This window comes from Ochotona curzoniae, unplaced genomic scaffold (genome assembly GCF_017591425.1).
Source record: "Ochotona curzoniae isolate NIBS_2020 unplaced genomic scaffold, NIBS_Ocur_1.0 scaffold_2476, whole genome shotgun sequence".
In the NCBI taxonomy this organism is placed as follows: Eukaryota; Metazoa; Chordata; class Mammalia; order Lagomorpha; family Ochotonidae; genus Ochotona; species Ochotona curzoniae.
Window position 1 is genome coordinate 9,407,246 of NW_024467095.1, and position 14,693 is coordinate 9,421,938.

At 39.9% G+C, this 14,693-nt stretch overlaps 1 protein-coding gene across 1 annotated transcript in view; it reads left to right on the top strand.

Annotated features, from left to right (window-relative positions):
* Positions 1-14,693, top strand: part of TMEM168 (transmembrane protein 168) — a 29,944-nt gene that overhangs the window by 2,316 nt on the left and 12,935 nt on the right. Inside the window, exon 2 of the mRNA XM_041002109.1 lies at positions 3,891-5,138. Coding sequence (XP_040858043.1) covers positions 4,011-5,138 — 1,128 coding nt within the window. The 5' untranslated portion in view covers positions 3,891-4,010. The remainder of the gene's footprint in view (positions 1-3,890; positions 5,139-14,693) is intronic.

The window sequence follows — 14,693 nt, forward strand, 5'->3', positions numbered from 1 at the left end:
ATGGTAGGTTTTCAGTTGTCTTAGCATTCTCTATACTGGCTTCCATAGCGGCTGCACTAGCCTGCATTCCCACCATCAGTGGACTAGAGTTCCTTTTTTCCCATTTCCACGCCAGTAGATGTTGTTGGTAGAGTTCTAAATATTGGCCAATTTCACTGGAGTTGAGTGGAACCTCAGTGTGTTTTTTATTTGTATTTTCCTGACAGCTAGGGAGCCTGAGCATTTTTCATAGGTCTAATAGCCATTTGAATTTGTGCTTTTGAAAAATGTCTGTTCATCTCCTTTGCCCATTTCTTCACAGCGTTGTTTGCTTTGCTGTCGTTGAATTTCTGAGCTCTTTGTAAATCTGGATGTTAGTCGTCTGTCGGTTGTGTAGTGTGCGAAGGTTTTATCCCATTCTGTTGGTTACTTCTTTGTCGATCATTTCCTTTGCTGTATAGAAGCTGTTTAGTTTGACGCAGTCCTGCTTGTTTATTTTGGCTTTGACTGCTTTTGCTCTTGGTGACTTTTCTGAGAAATCCTTCCCAGTGCCTATAACTTGTAAAGTGCTTCCTATGTTTTCTTCCAATAGTCGGATGCTCTCTGGTGCAGATTTAGATCCTTGATCCGTTTAGAGCCAATTTTTGTATGAGGTGAAAGGTGGAGTTTTTGTTCCTTGCTTCTGCAGGCTGCTAATTGTCCCAGTGGTATTTGTTGAAGAGATCAAACTTTCCCTGAGTTATTTTCAGCTTTCTTCTCAAAGATTAGTTGGTTGTGCATGCTTGGGCTCACTTCTAGGCTTTCTGTTCGGTTCCATTGAGCTTTCCTGTTTCTGTACCAGCTCTGGACTGTGCCCACTGCCCTGTAGTACGTCTTGAGGTCCGGAATTGTGATTTCTCTTGCCTGATTTTTATTCTTCAGGATAACTTTGGCTATTCATGGTCTCTTGCGCTCCCAGATGAATTTTTGTATGTTTCTAAGAAGAATGTTGTTGGGAGTTTGATTGGGATTGTCTTTGATCTATGTATTACTTTTGGTAATATGGACACATTGATGGTGCTGATTCTTCTGATCCAGGAACATGGTAAATTTCCCATCTGTTAATGTCTGCTTCTAATTCTTTTTTTTTTTTTTTAATTGGAAAGGCGGATATACAGAGAGGAGGAGAGACAGAGGGGAAGATCTTCTGTCCCATGATTCACTCCCCAAGTGAGCGCAATGGCCAATGCTATGCCAATCCGAAGCCAGGAGCCTCTTCCAGGTCTCCCACGCGGGTGCAGGGTCCCAAAGCTTTGGGCTGTCCTCGACTGCTTTCTTGGGCCACAGGCAGGGACCTGGATGGGAAGCAGGGCTGCCGGGATTAGAACCGGTGCCCATATGGGATCCCGGGGGTGCAAGGTGAGGACCTTAACCACTGCGCCACCAGGCCGGGCCCCTAATTCTTTTTATTAGGTCTTGTAATATTCATCATAGAAGTCTTGCATGTCATTGGTTAGGTTTATTTCAAGGTATTTCAGATTCTTCTGTGCTATTTTAAGGGGGACTGCACTTACAAGTTCTTTCTCAGCCACGGAATTATTTGTGTGTATAGTAGGATACCAATTTAGATTCATTGATTTTGTACACTGCTACCCTGTCAAACTCTCTTATGAATTCCAGTAGTCTCTTTATTGAGCCTTTTAATTTTCCTATGTAAAGAATTATGTCATAGGTGATCAGGGATAATTTTAATTCTTCATTTCTGATTGGAATTCTGTGTATGTCTTTTTCTTGCCTAATAGCTCTAGCCAGGACTTCCAACACTGTGTTGGCTAGCAGTGGTGAAAGTAGACATCCTTAACTAGTTCCAGATCTTGGTGAAAAAAATTCCAGTCTGGGGAAGATTTTTTAAGTTATCCATCTAAAAGTGCCTAACTGTCATGTTGCTTTTGACACACAAGAATTTAGCTGCACATTTTCAATGATGTTGATACATTGCACTTTAAAAGTATTATGGTATTGTTTACATTTATTTCCAAATAAATTGATAACAGCCTCTGTAAATTGATAACAGCCAGTGCTTTTGCTTCTGTTGAGTAGATTCACATATGTGGACAGTTAGGTGAGAGGTGATGATTGTAGACTTGGAAATAGCTGGGATTATAATGAAAGGAGCACGTAGAATGAAAAGTCTCAGCTATGCTTTCATTTGTTTGCTTTTAAGATGTGTTTATTTTTAAAAAGTCAGGGAGAGGAAGGGACAGAGGAATTCCATCTTCTCGTCCATTCCCTAGATGGCTGCATAGGCCAAAGCGCCAGCAACCAGGAACTTCTTCCAGAGGGGCTGGCCAGGGCCCAACTTGTGGGCCCATCTCTTGCTGCTTTTCCCCAGTAAAGGGAGCTTGATTGGAAGTGGAGCAGCTGAGACTTGAACTGCCACTGTTACAAGGTGCTGGCAGCAAAGGTGGCTTTACCTGCCATGCCACAATGCCAATCCTCCAGGCTTGGGATTGAACATTGGAGGAGTGAGTTGAGAATAAAAGAGCTTTCAGGGAGACAGGAGACACTAACGAGCCAGAAGGGAAGCTGGAGACTTGGTCTTTGAATACCAAGGGAAGGGAAGCTGAGAGGTGTCAGCAGCACCACAGGGTATGTACAGATTGTATAAGACTCGGGGTCAGTACCCACTGGATTTGGAGTTTACAGGTCATTTCAGAGCTCAGCAGAGCAGACGTGTGGTGGCAATCATGACTTAGCAATTTTAAAAGTGAATGGATAAGAGATGAAGCAGCCAAATACTGTATCAAGAATAAGGTTGAATTTGATAGAAGAGATGCAGATAAGCTAGTTTGGGTTTTGTATTTTGGGGGAGGATGACAGTAACATTTAGACAAGATTTACAAGTGTTTAACTGCTAGCAAATAAGAACAACGCTGAGAGAGAATGTATGCGAAGTGACATTTTGAAAGAGGCAGAAGGGAAGAGATACAAAGTGTGCTGGACATTTGGACTCAGCTAGGGAAAGGGCACCCTTTGCATGGAGGAGCTAGAGGGAGGTAGGCCTTTGTAATGTTGGGAACTCAAGTGAACTTCGATCTGACAGCCTCTGTTGAGGACAATCTTCTGGTGACAGTAGGGTGGACAGTGGGTTCCAGAGATGTGAGCTGAGGTAAGAGAGGTCGTGGATAGTCTCAGAATGGGAAAGCTTATTGACAAGGGAGATACAGAGAAAGAGAGTTCATGATTTGGAGTGGCACCATTTACCCCCAATGTGTGGTTTTCTTTTTCTCCTTCAGCATTGTTCGATAATCTAAGACAAGACTGTACCATCAGCCCTTTTAGATGTATATTATGACACACAATGTCATATAACACACAAGATTAATATTTTGAAAACCTCAGTGTATTCCAGATTTGATCAGTTTCTCTTAAGTAATCAAAGATAAACTAAAATATACCAAAGCATTTCAGAACTGCCTTTGATAAGAAATAGAGGATTTTAGGTGGGTAGTAATGATTGCTACTACTGTGTGCTGGCACTTTTCAAAGTAGTGGTCGTTGCAACAGGTGAATAGCTTTCCCTGGTGCCAAGGCTGTTGGCTATAGTTGAAGCTAAATTGAACATCTCATGTTTGTGTAACATTGAATAACAATGAATGAGAGGACTTCTCTGCCTTGTCGGCAAGAACACTTTCCTTGATGGTGCCTCAGCCGTGCAAACTCAGCATGTGATGTGTTGAAAGCATAGTCATTCTCATCTGAAAAACTGTCCAGCTTTTCAATTATCATTAAGAGAATGCCAATCAGGTTTTTCTTCTGAAATGGGATGGCAGAAGAAATTTTAAAACTTACTTTGCATAAAGAAGATGCATATCAAAGCTATATTAAAACTAACCTGATTTTCTTTTCTCCTTTTTTTTTTTTTTTTTTAGATCATTAGAAACAAGTTTCCACATGAGAAAATGTTGAAATAAGAGTGACGGGACACATCGGAGTTGCCGGATGAAATATAGACTGTTAATTTTTGTGACGTGGGGAAGAAACCAGGGTACATGTGTAAATCACTGCGTTACTGCTTTAGTCATTGTCTGTATTTAGCAATGACAAGACTGGAGGAAGTCAACAGAGAAGTGAACATGCATTCTTCAGTGCGGTACCTTGGCTATTTAGCCAGGATCAATTTACTAGTTGCTATATGCTTAGGTCTTTATGTAAGATGGGAAAAAACAGCCAATTCTTTAATTTTGGTCATTTTTATTCTCGGTCTTTTTGTTCTTGGAATTGCCAGCATACTCTATTATTATTTTTCAATGGAAGCAGCAAGTTTAAGTCTCTCCAATCTTTGGTTTGGATTCTTGCTTGGCCTCCTCTGTTTTCTCGATAATTCGTCTTTTAAAAATGATGTGAAGGAAGAGTCAACTGAATATTTACTCCTAGCTTCCATCGTATTAAGGATATTATGTGCTCTGGTGGAGAGAATTTCTGGTTACGTCCGTCACCGACCCACTTTACTAACCTCAGTCGAATTTCTGGAACTTGTTGGATTTGCCATCGCTAGCACAACCATGCTGGTAGAGAAGTCTCTGGGTGTCATTTTACTCGTCGTAGCTCTGGCCATGCTCATTATTGATCTGAGAATGAAGTCTTTTCTAGCTATTCCAAACTTAGTGATTTTCACAGCTTTGCTGTTTTTCTCCTCGTTGGAAACTCCCCAAAATCCAGTTGCTTTTGCGTGTTTTTTTATCTGCCTGATAACCGACCCTTTCCTTGACATTTACTTCAGTGGACTTTCAGTAACTGAACGATGGAAACCCTTTTTGCACCGTGGAAGAATCTGCAGGAGACTTTCAGTGGTTTTTACTGGAATGATTGAGCTGATGTTTTTTATTCTTTCAGCATTTAAACTTAGAGACACTCATCTCTGGTATTTTGTAATACCAGGCTTTTCCATTTTTGGGATTTTCTGGATGATCTGTCATATTATTTTTCTTTTAACTCTTTGGGGATTTCATACCAAACTGAATGACTGTCATAAGGTCTATTTTACCCACAGGACAGATAACAATAGTCTCGACAGAATCATGGCCTCCAAAGGGATGCGTCACTTTTGCTTAATTTCAGAACGGCTGGTTTTTTTCAGTCTTCTTGCAACAGCAATTTTGGGAGCCGTGTCCTGGCAGGTAAGCTGATTGTTTTGCTGTGATGTATAATAAAGTGGTAACTTTACGAGTTGAACTGAAATTATAAAATCAAATTGCTGAATTAAAAAGGAGATTTTTTCCAGTGGCTATGTAATTTTATATAGTTGATGGGATTGAAGCCCCAAGTACATTCTGACTGGATAATTTATTTTGTTCTCTAGCAAAAAAAGTACCAAAATGTAGAAATACTCAGTACGTGACTTGCCTTTTACTTCTTAATTGTTCATTACTGAAACACAGATTGAAAAGCCCTAGAACATCAACATTTGGAGAATACTTAGAGATTGTAGCTTAATGTTTTTATATTACCCATGGGGAAACTAAAAGCCAGAAAAGGTAGGTCACAGTGCTAGCCAGAACCAAGTTGCTCATCTTCTCTCTAGTCCCTGGTCTTAGCACAATGGCACATTTCTTTCAGAGAGCCGTTTCCCTGAAGATTTCATTTAGAAGTGATTAGATTCACAATAAGATACTATGTTCTTAATTATAGACTAGATTTTCTTTAAGAAAGAGAAGCAAATTTTATAGTACATCTACTGCCCAGAAATGTTTCATGTTTTTGTTAGATAAGAATGGCAGTTGTACAGTTGGATTATTAATGATTTGCCTTTATTAATGTTTGTTGACTGTAAACTTTGTGCTGGCATACACTAGGTGCTGAAATTCTAGGCTGGCAGAGTCTCTAATGCACGGGCAAGAGCCTGGCATATAAACAAACAATTGTGATTCCAGTGTGATAAACGCTCTGACTTGAGCACATCAGGTTGGAATGTGGACCATAAAGGAAGGTCAGCTCTCTGCTCTGCACCAGTTTGTTGCTGCAGAGTGCTCTCCTGATATGGGTGTTTGAAGGCAGACTTGCCTGGGCCTGGTGCTGTCTAGTCAGTGTGAGCTGGGGAAGGAGCCTCTGTGGAAGGCAGGCCAAATGATGACGTGGTGTTGGGTGTTGCCTGAGGGCATCCTCGTTACTGTGCTCCTTGTCAGCACCAGGGACTCAGAAGAGCTCTCCTCCCTCCTCCTAACACTGTTAGCTTCTTTCCCAGCTCTAACTACTTTTTCTCAGCTGAGTCAGCCTCATTCAGGCAGAGTGCCTTTCTAAGGTATCAAATCCTGTCAGCCAAATGCTTTCTTGGTTATCAAATCTGAGTGTGTGTGTGTCTTTATGCAGCAGTTATCTTAAGATGGAGGATGTGTATGCCTAGGAGTACACAAAAGCTTTCAAGAGAATATGAGCTAAGGTAATTTAAGAGTCAATTTCTAGGTTCTCATCTTCCATTCTGCATTTTCCTAAAGTTGATATGATTGAGAATGCCTCTCAACATAGGCATGGGGTGGTATCCCATGTTTGTTTGTTTGTTTTAAAGATTTATGTATTTATTTGAAAGGTAGAATTGGAAAGAGAGATCTTCCATCTGCTGTTTCAGTCTCCCAAATGGCTGTAGTGGCTGAAGCCAGGATCCAGGAGGTTTTGCTGGGTCTCTGGATGCAACGGCCTGAGTTCTTGGGCCGTCCTCCACTGTTGTTGCCAGGTGCATTAGCAAGGAACTGGATCAGAAATGGAGCAGCCAGGTCTTAAGCTGGCATACAGATGCCACTGTTGGAAGATTAAGCTATAGTGTCAGCCCCTCCCACCTGGTTTTAATTATCTCTAATTACTAGTGATGTTGATTATAATATGCATGCTAGCTATTTATTTATTTTTGAATTATCCATCCAAATCTTTTCCCCAGTTTTACATTTAGTTATCTTTCTTGATGTAGTGAATGCAGGAACCCAGACATTTGGGCTAACTTCTGTTGTTTTCTCTGGCAGCAAAGAGGCTAACATTGTAGCAAAGCAGCTAATGAATGCTGCTGCCTGAGATGCTGGCATCCCACATGGGCACTGGTTCATGTCCCAGCTACTCCATCCATCTCTCTGCTGGTATATCTGGGAGAGTGGCAGAGGGACAGCCAAGACCTTGGGCCAGGCACCCACGTGGGAGACCTGGAAGAAGCTCCTGGCTTTGGTCTGCCCCAGCTCTTGCTGCTGCAGCCATTTGGGAAGTGAACCAAAGGATGGAAGGTTTCTGTCTCCTTCTTGCTCTGTAACTCTGCTTTTCAAGTTAATAAAATAAACCTTAAAGAAAGGAAGGAAGGAAGGAAAGAGGAAGAAATGAAAGTGGAACATGGGGGACATGAACCAGCACCTGTATGGGATCCTGGCATCTCAGGTGCAGCTTAGCTAAAGAGTAAAAAATTTTAATTTTTAAAAAAATTTTACAAAATCCAACTAACTTTTTCTTTTATTATCTTATCTACAAAACATTTGCTCAACCCTAATTCATAATGATTTCTCTTCCAGAAGATTTCTTGATTTACATTTAAATGACTGATCAATTTTGAATTAATATTTGCTTATAGTTTGAGGTAAGGATATAGGGTTTTTAAAAGATGAATTTTGGATTGTCCTGCACTTATTTGTTGAAAAGACTCAAGTTTTTCCCTATTGAATTACCTTAGTACCTTTGCCTAGAATCAATGAAAAAAAATTAAAGCTTTGTTTTTCTTCTTATTCTTGTTATATTGATCTACATGTCTGTTGCTGGTGCTTTGCTGTGTCATGAGATGTCTTCTAGTTTCCTTTGAAATTTCCTTCTGGATCCATGAGTTAATTGTGTTTTTCATGTGTTATACCAGTACTAGGGATTTCTTCCCTTTATTTCTGTGGTTGCTACCTGACTATATGGGTGGAGAACATAATTTCTATGATTTTAGTCTTTTTAGACTTGCTTTATGGCCTGGCATCATATTTTAGTTCGTGTTTCTTTGAGAGGAATAAGTACAGTGTTGTTGGGTGGAGAACACTGTAAATATCAGCTGGTTGAGGTGATTGAGAATGTTGCTAACGTGTGTTGTTTATCTGTCTAGTTCTGTCAATATTGAGAGTGAGTTAAAATCTACATTATAACTGGTAAATTCTATTTCTGTATTGGCACATTTTCTGTTCCTATAACAGAATGCATGAGACTGTGTAATTTAGTCAAAAAAAAGAGGTTAATTTTGACGCATGGTTGTGGAAGCTGGGAAATCCCAGATGGAGTGGCTGTTATCTGGTAAGGGCTTTATTCTGCTTCAGCTCCTGGCAGAGAAGGTCAACAGAGGGAGCACTTATGAAAGGAAGAGGGGCACAAAGCTCTCAAATGGTTAATCCATACTCTTCAGCCAAGAGTTAATCCTTTCATGAAGGCCCTGTCCTTGTGATCCTGAAACACTCCTCACGAAGTCCTACCTCTCAGCCTTGCTACACTGGGGACCAAATTCCAGCATGACTTTTGTAGGAGACAAACCATATTCAACCATAGAGGCTTCCTCATTTCACCTTATAGCCTCTGATGTTCTTTGCTTCCATGCAAATGCACCTTTAGTTGTCACGTATCTTAATATAGTGACTTTTTAATCATATCAATATAGTTGAGAAATTACAACCGAAATTATATAACCTTTAAACTTTACAGAATTAACTAGCTGTTTAAAAATTTTTTTGTTTGTTTTTTATGATACAGTTCCCTAGGCTCAGAGATTTTTCTTTCCACCACCTGTTTCCCCATATTATTACGATAGTATAGTGCTTCGGTAATAGTCACTGCATTCTGCTATTTAAGTGCATCATGATTTTGTAGGTATAGACAGTGGTAGGAAATCTAGTATTTTGTTGTCAAGCTATATTTAACAATTTCATTGGGAGTCCATCTTTGATTTGGGAGTAGCAGTGCACACTGCAGTGTATCTTCTATGCTAGTCTCCATTATACAGTTCCTCTAGGTGAATATATATATAAATATGAGAATTAAATGGCTTTTTACAGAAAAATTTTGTCAACCTTTGTTTTAAATCAATGCCTCTCAAACCACTTTTTAAAAAAGATTTACTAATTTTTAGGCAAAGGCAGGTTTAGAGAGAGAAGGAGATGAAGATAAATCTTCCATCTGTTGGTTCACTCCCCCAGTGGCTCCAGTGGCCGGGGTTGAGTCTATGCGAAGCCAGGACCTTCTTGGTTTCCCATGCAGTTACAGGATCCCTAGGCTTTGGTGTGTCCTTGACTGCTTTCCCAGGCCACAAACAAGGAGCTGGATGGGAAGTGGAGCAGCTGGGACACAAACCAGTGCCTATATGGAAAACCTGGCAGATGTAAGGCAAGGATTTAGCCACTATGCTATTGCGTTGGATCATTCATATATATATATATATAAAATATATTATAAAATTTATAATAAATATAAAAGTTTATAATGTAATTAAAATAAAGTTTTTCAACATATATGAATCATGGAAATATATACTATATAAGAATATAATATATAAATATATGTGTGAATCATATGGAAATCTTACTAAGACTGAAGATTGGATTTCATTACTTTTGAAGAACAGCCAGCTGTTTTGCCTTCGTAAAAGTTTTTCAGATGTTGTAGAGAGTCCTGGTGAGCTGCACACTTGCTGAGTGCTACTAATTTGTTCAAGACTAATCTACTCGAGTTAACTCTACATTCTCCATTTGTTGCTGTTTGGGAACTGTTATCTCTGGTATAGGCATTGGGCCTTGGAGGCAGTTTTAAACTTAATTTTAATTGAACCTAACATTATACAGAAAGCGTTCCCTGCAAACTGCTCTGCTCAGTGTTCTGTGAGCTGTTAATGACTGTACTCAGAGAAGTGGTATTTGAGGAAATACCAAAGGAGACATTTCCAAATCTACTTGACCACGAAATCTTTGCTTCTACCCTTCATTACTCATGTTGCTTACTGTCCAGACAACATTTAACCTTTGTGTGAAACAGAATGTGGAAACACCTGCTGGATTAGTGCATGTTCAGTCAACTTCCATGATGAAAGAATCAGCAAATTCTATATGAAAGACAAATAATTAAGATCTTTGTTAGGACAAGACTGTCCTGGGAGTAATAATATCATTGTTAATCCAAGTACATTGTAAGGGCTATCTCAATCTTTAAATTGGATTTTAATTGAAATTTGAATTGGAAATTTTTTTAAACATTCCCGGTGCTGTTGATAGTGAATAACTTTTAAATAGTTTAATCCCATTTGTCACATTTCTGTAGGAATGATACTAAAATCCTAAACTCATTTGTTCTCACTGTCCAATTAAAACATCCTGAGTATCTTTCTACTGGAAGGGACACAGCCAGTTTGACAAGAAAAAAAGAGAAACAAACAAAACAAAAATCCAGGCAATTACACAGTCATCTTGATTGGGTCAGCTTGTCGGCGATGCTGATGGGACTGGAGGCTAGCTAGGTGCAAGGGATGATGAAGATCTATATTCTGGTGTTGCAGCAAACATGCTCTGAAAAGAACAAGATAGATTATTATCCAAGGAAAACCAGGTTCTAATGTGGAGTAACATTTTTCAGAAAATTTGGTTGATAATGTGTACATTTTAAAAATTTTTATTTTTGATGATGTTTGCATAGTTGAGCAGGATACATGCCCATGTCGACCACTGATGAGGGTGAGAAGGGTCGAAGAGTAGGGGAAAGTGGATGATTTGTTCCTACTCTTCCTTTTCTTCTTCCTGTTTCTGGGGGAGGCAGAGAGGGAAGCCACACCCAGCATCCTAGGGATGCATAGTCTTACATGGTAGCTAGTCAAGCAGATGGTGAAGAACTGAAAGGAGCAGTGGGAATGTGTACCAGGAGAAAATAAGAATTCCATGGAGTTAATCACCTAGTGGACATTGGTAATTTACAAAACCTCTTCAATTTGGTTTACTTACTGTTTGGGGGAAGTTTATTTACTTTTTAAACATATTTTTAGGGAGTCAGATGTCTTTTTCTTACTGTTAGAGAAGGACAGTAGAACAAATGCATGAGGTTTCTATGTCTTACAGAGCGTAGTCGTAACCTGGACCTTATTCCCAAGAAGTGAGCTTGGCCACTTTTCCTTATCTTTAACTATTTACGTATAGAAAAACTTCAGTTGTTAGTAAAATTAATCGATAGCTTGACATGCAAGTAATTTGCATTAAGGAAAAAACTTCATAGTAATACATCCATTTCAGTCCACAAAGTTGTGACTTAAACCAACGTACATACATAGTTATGGCAACCACTACCACTGTCGAGATGCAGGGCAGTTGTTACCTCTCAGAAGTCCTCCCAGGCCCCTGCTAGGTAGAAATCCCTGATTTATGTTAATTGCCCATTTCATACTCCAGAATAATACACACATGAAAACATATGGTATGTGGCCTCTTGAATCAGTTTCTTAGCATAAATCATGTGAGATTCATCTTTGTTACTGTGCGTATCAGTACATTTTTCATCTTTATTGCTGGGCAGTTTATCTGTGACTCACAGTTGAGGGAGATTGAAATGATTGACAGGTTTGGGTAATTATGAACAAAGCTGCTGCAAACATTTGTATATAGGATTTTATGTTATCAGAAGCTTATATGTTAGAGTAGCTTGGGGTTAGTGTTCATGTTTTATGCTTAAGAAGCTGCGAGCTGCACTGTTTTGCATTCTTAACAGCAGTGTGTGGGAGTTCCAGGTGCTCCACATAGCCACCAGTGCTTAATATTTTCTATTTGGTTTTTAACCATTCTGTAAGCTGGCCAATAGCAATTTGTTGTGGTTTTATTTTCAATTTACTCAGTGACGAATGATGTTAAAATGTTTTCATGTGCTTCCTGGCCAACTGTATGCCATCCTTATTAAGGCACCTGTCAGTATCTCTTGGCCATGTAACAGTGGGTTATTTGCTTCGCACTGAGTTCTGAGAGTGCTTTGTTTTATACACAGGCCTCACATCAGCTATATACAAGGACTCTTGAAAAGTTCATGAGACATGCTCATTATGAAAAATTTATTCTTGGATTTCAGCATTTTTTGCACCAAAATAAACTTTTATTTCCATTTCCCTGCAAACTTCAAGTACTCTCATATGTCTTGTATATATTTTATCTCACTGTGATTTACTTTTTCATTATCTTACCATGTTTACATAGCAAAAGTTCTTAATTTTGGTATACTTCAGGTCATCATTCTTTTCTCGAATGAATCACATGTTGATGTCATAACTAAAAAATCTTTGCCTGATCTCATTTGAAGGATTATTTTTCTAACCCCATCAGAATAGCTTTGTTTTTTTGTTAGTTTTCCTGAACGTAATATTTTCAGAATGAGTCAATAGTCATTTACATTAAAAAGCTAGAATTTCGCCATTAACTTCTGTTGTGTTTCTTTATAATCCTCTAAAATGCAACATCACAGCTGTCGTTTCTTGCAATTTGTATTACACTCATTGAATGTGCTATTTGCTTTCCTCTTTTAAACTTTTTTCCTCAAATAAGTCCATTAGAAAGGCAGTACCATAGCATTTGGTGCTGGTTTTATTGCTCAGCCATAGGCTGTTATAATCGATAATTCACAGAAGGATGAAACTGGGAAAAGTGTGTAGATGTTGAAGAGCCTCATGGCTCACTCTCACATTTAGGAATTCTCCATGTGATCTTTCACGTGAGACTTTATATGCCTTCCCTTGCCGAGCCATTGTCGTTTGCAGATTGAATGGGACTTGATACAGATTTTCATAGGAGCCCTTTCCACGCAAACCGGAAGAACCATTACTGTTGATTTCTTCAAAGGGCAGCAGTGCAGTCACTGTGTCTGACAGATGTCTTTGAGGTCAGCCTCTTATCTGTGTAAGGCGGGGCTGGCAAACACCCAGCCCCCAGACCCGGCAAGGCCACAAAATCAGTCAGTCCAGGCCTGGCAGGGCAATTGTGTGCAGGACTGGTATTTCAGTTGATAACTTCGTATGGCCCTTGGCAGAGAGGGCCTGCCTGTGGCGCTGACGGGTTGCACAGAGGCAGCACAGCTGTGTTTCTAGGAAGACGGCAGGATCAGCCATCTCGGTTCAGTGGGCAGGAGGAACAGGAGGCTTAAAGGCAGCCAAACTACAAGGGTTTATTTTTTATAAATTTGTTTCATTTCTCTTCCTAACACTTTGAACTGTTTTCATCTAGATGAGAGGACACTAACTCTTAGCCTGTAGCTAAAATTTTATGTTTTATCACTTGTGCTAGAACACTATGAAATAGCATGTCTTGGTCTGCTTTATGTTCCTGTAACAGAATACTACAGAATGAGTAAAGTATAGAGAAAGTCTTCATCACAGCTGTGGAAACTAGAATGTCCGGTGTCAGAGTGCCATCGTCTGGTGAGGGCCGTTTCGTTGTGTCACCTGGGATGCAGAGAGAGGGCTGGGAAGGCCAAAAGATCTAACTCACAGCCTCAAGCCTCCTGTTGGGCAGGAATCCACTGCTGAGCTCTCTTCTCAAGGCCCCAACACCTCCGGCTGGGCTGCACACTGCCGTGCAGGGGATTGTTTCCAATGCATGCTTTTGGGGCTACATTCAGAGCAGAGCACAGGAGAGGCTCCTCTCCTGCCCCCAACTCATACCTGAATATTGTTTTCTTCACGAGGAAAGAACATGATACAGTCTTTCATCACTCAACAACTAGAATGAGTTCTGAGAAATGCAACCCCAGACAAGTTCATTTTTACACAAAGCGTGCTTACACAAACATGTGGTTTGGTCAGTCATTCCATGTGACCTCTTGTTGAAATCAGAGATGGTCTAAACACAAAGTGCATGAGGATTCTGCCAGCTTGATACAATATATGGTTTTTCAGTAAACTTTTTTTTTAAATGAGTGTACCCTAAAATCAAAGTATAATGTAGTAAATAAATAAGCCAGCAGTGTAGTTTATCATTATGAAGTGCTATCTGTTACATGTAATTGGGCCTGGCAGGAAAGTTAAACTGTTTATGTCAGCCTCAACCCAAGTTGCTGAGTAATGGGTTGCACTGCCATATTGCAAGGGCTGTGGTCGCTAGGCAGCACTTTTCAGCTGTTACAATCTTACAAGAGCACCTAACAGGTGACTTCTTTATACCCAGATGGTGTATGGTGTCATTACCTCTGACATTCAACTAGTCTTCCAGCTTATAATAACAGTTTAAAATGATTACAGGTTTTCCATTTTTGCCATTTTACTAATGACATTTGTTCATGGCTACATGTGTGCTGAGCGCCTTTCTGTGTGTGTTCTGGATTGGCCTTCATTCACATATCCTCACGACTCTGAGATAGGTACCCTGTTACTGTTCCCAAGAGGAACGTGTGCCCGCCTTGAGGAAGCAGGCTCGGCAGGTGGGAAGCCACACTTAGTACCTTCCCCACCTTTACTGCTGCCTACTTGGTTTCATGGACTTTAGAGTTGGAAATGAGCACAGAGTAGTTAATGTCTTTATTCTATATTTGGACAAATCAATAGATTGAATTTTATTCAGACATTGCTATTTCACTTTTGCGTTCTGAAATTTTATTAGATATTTTTGATTATTTGAAAGGCAGAGCTTCAGAGAACTCCCATCTGCCTACATATTGCCCAAATTGCCTCTGAGGGTCAGGACTCAGTCAGGCTGAAGCCATGATTGGAACACTCCCCCTGGGACTCCTGCATG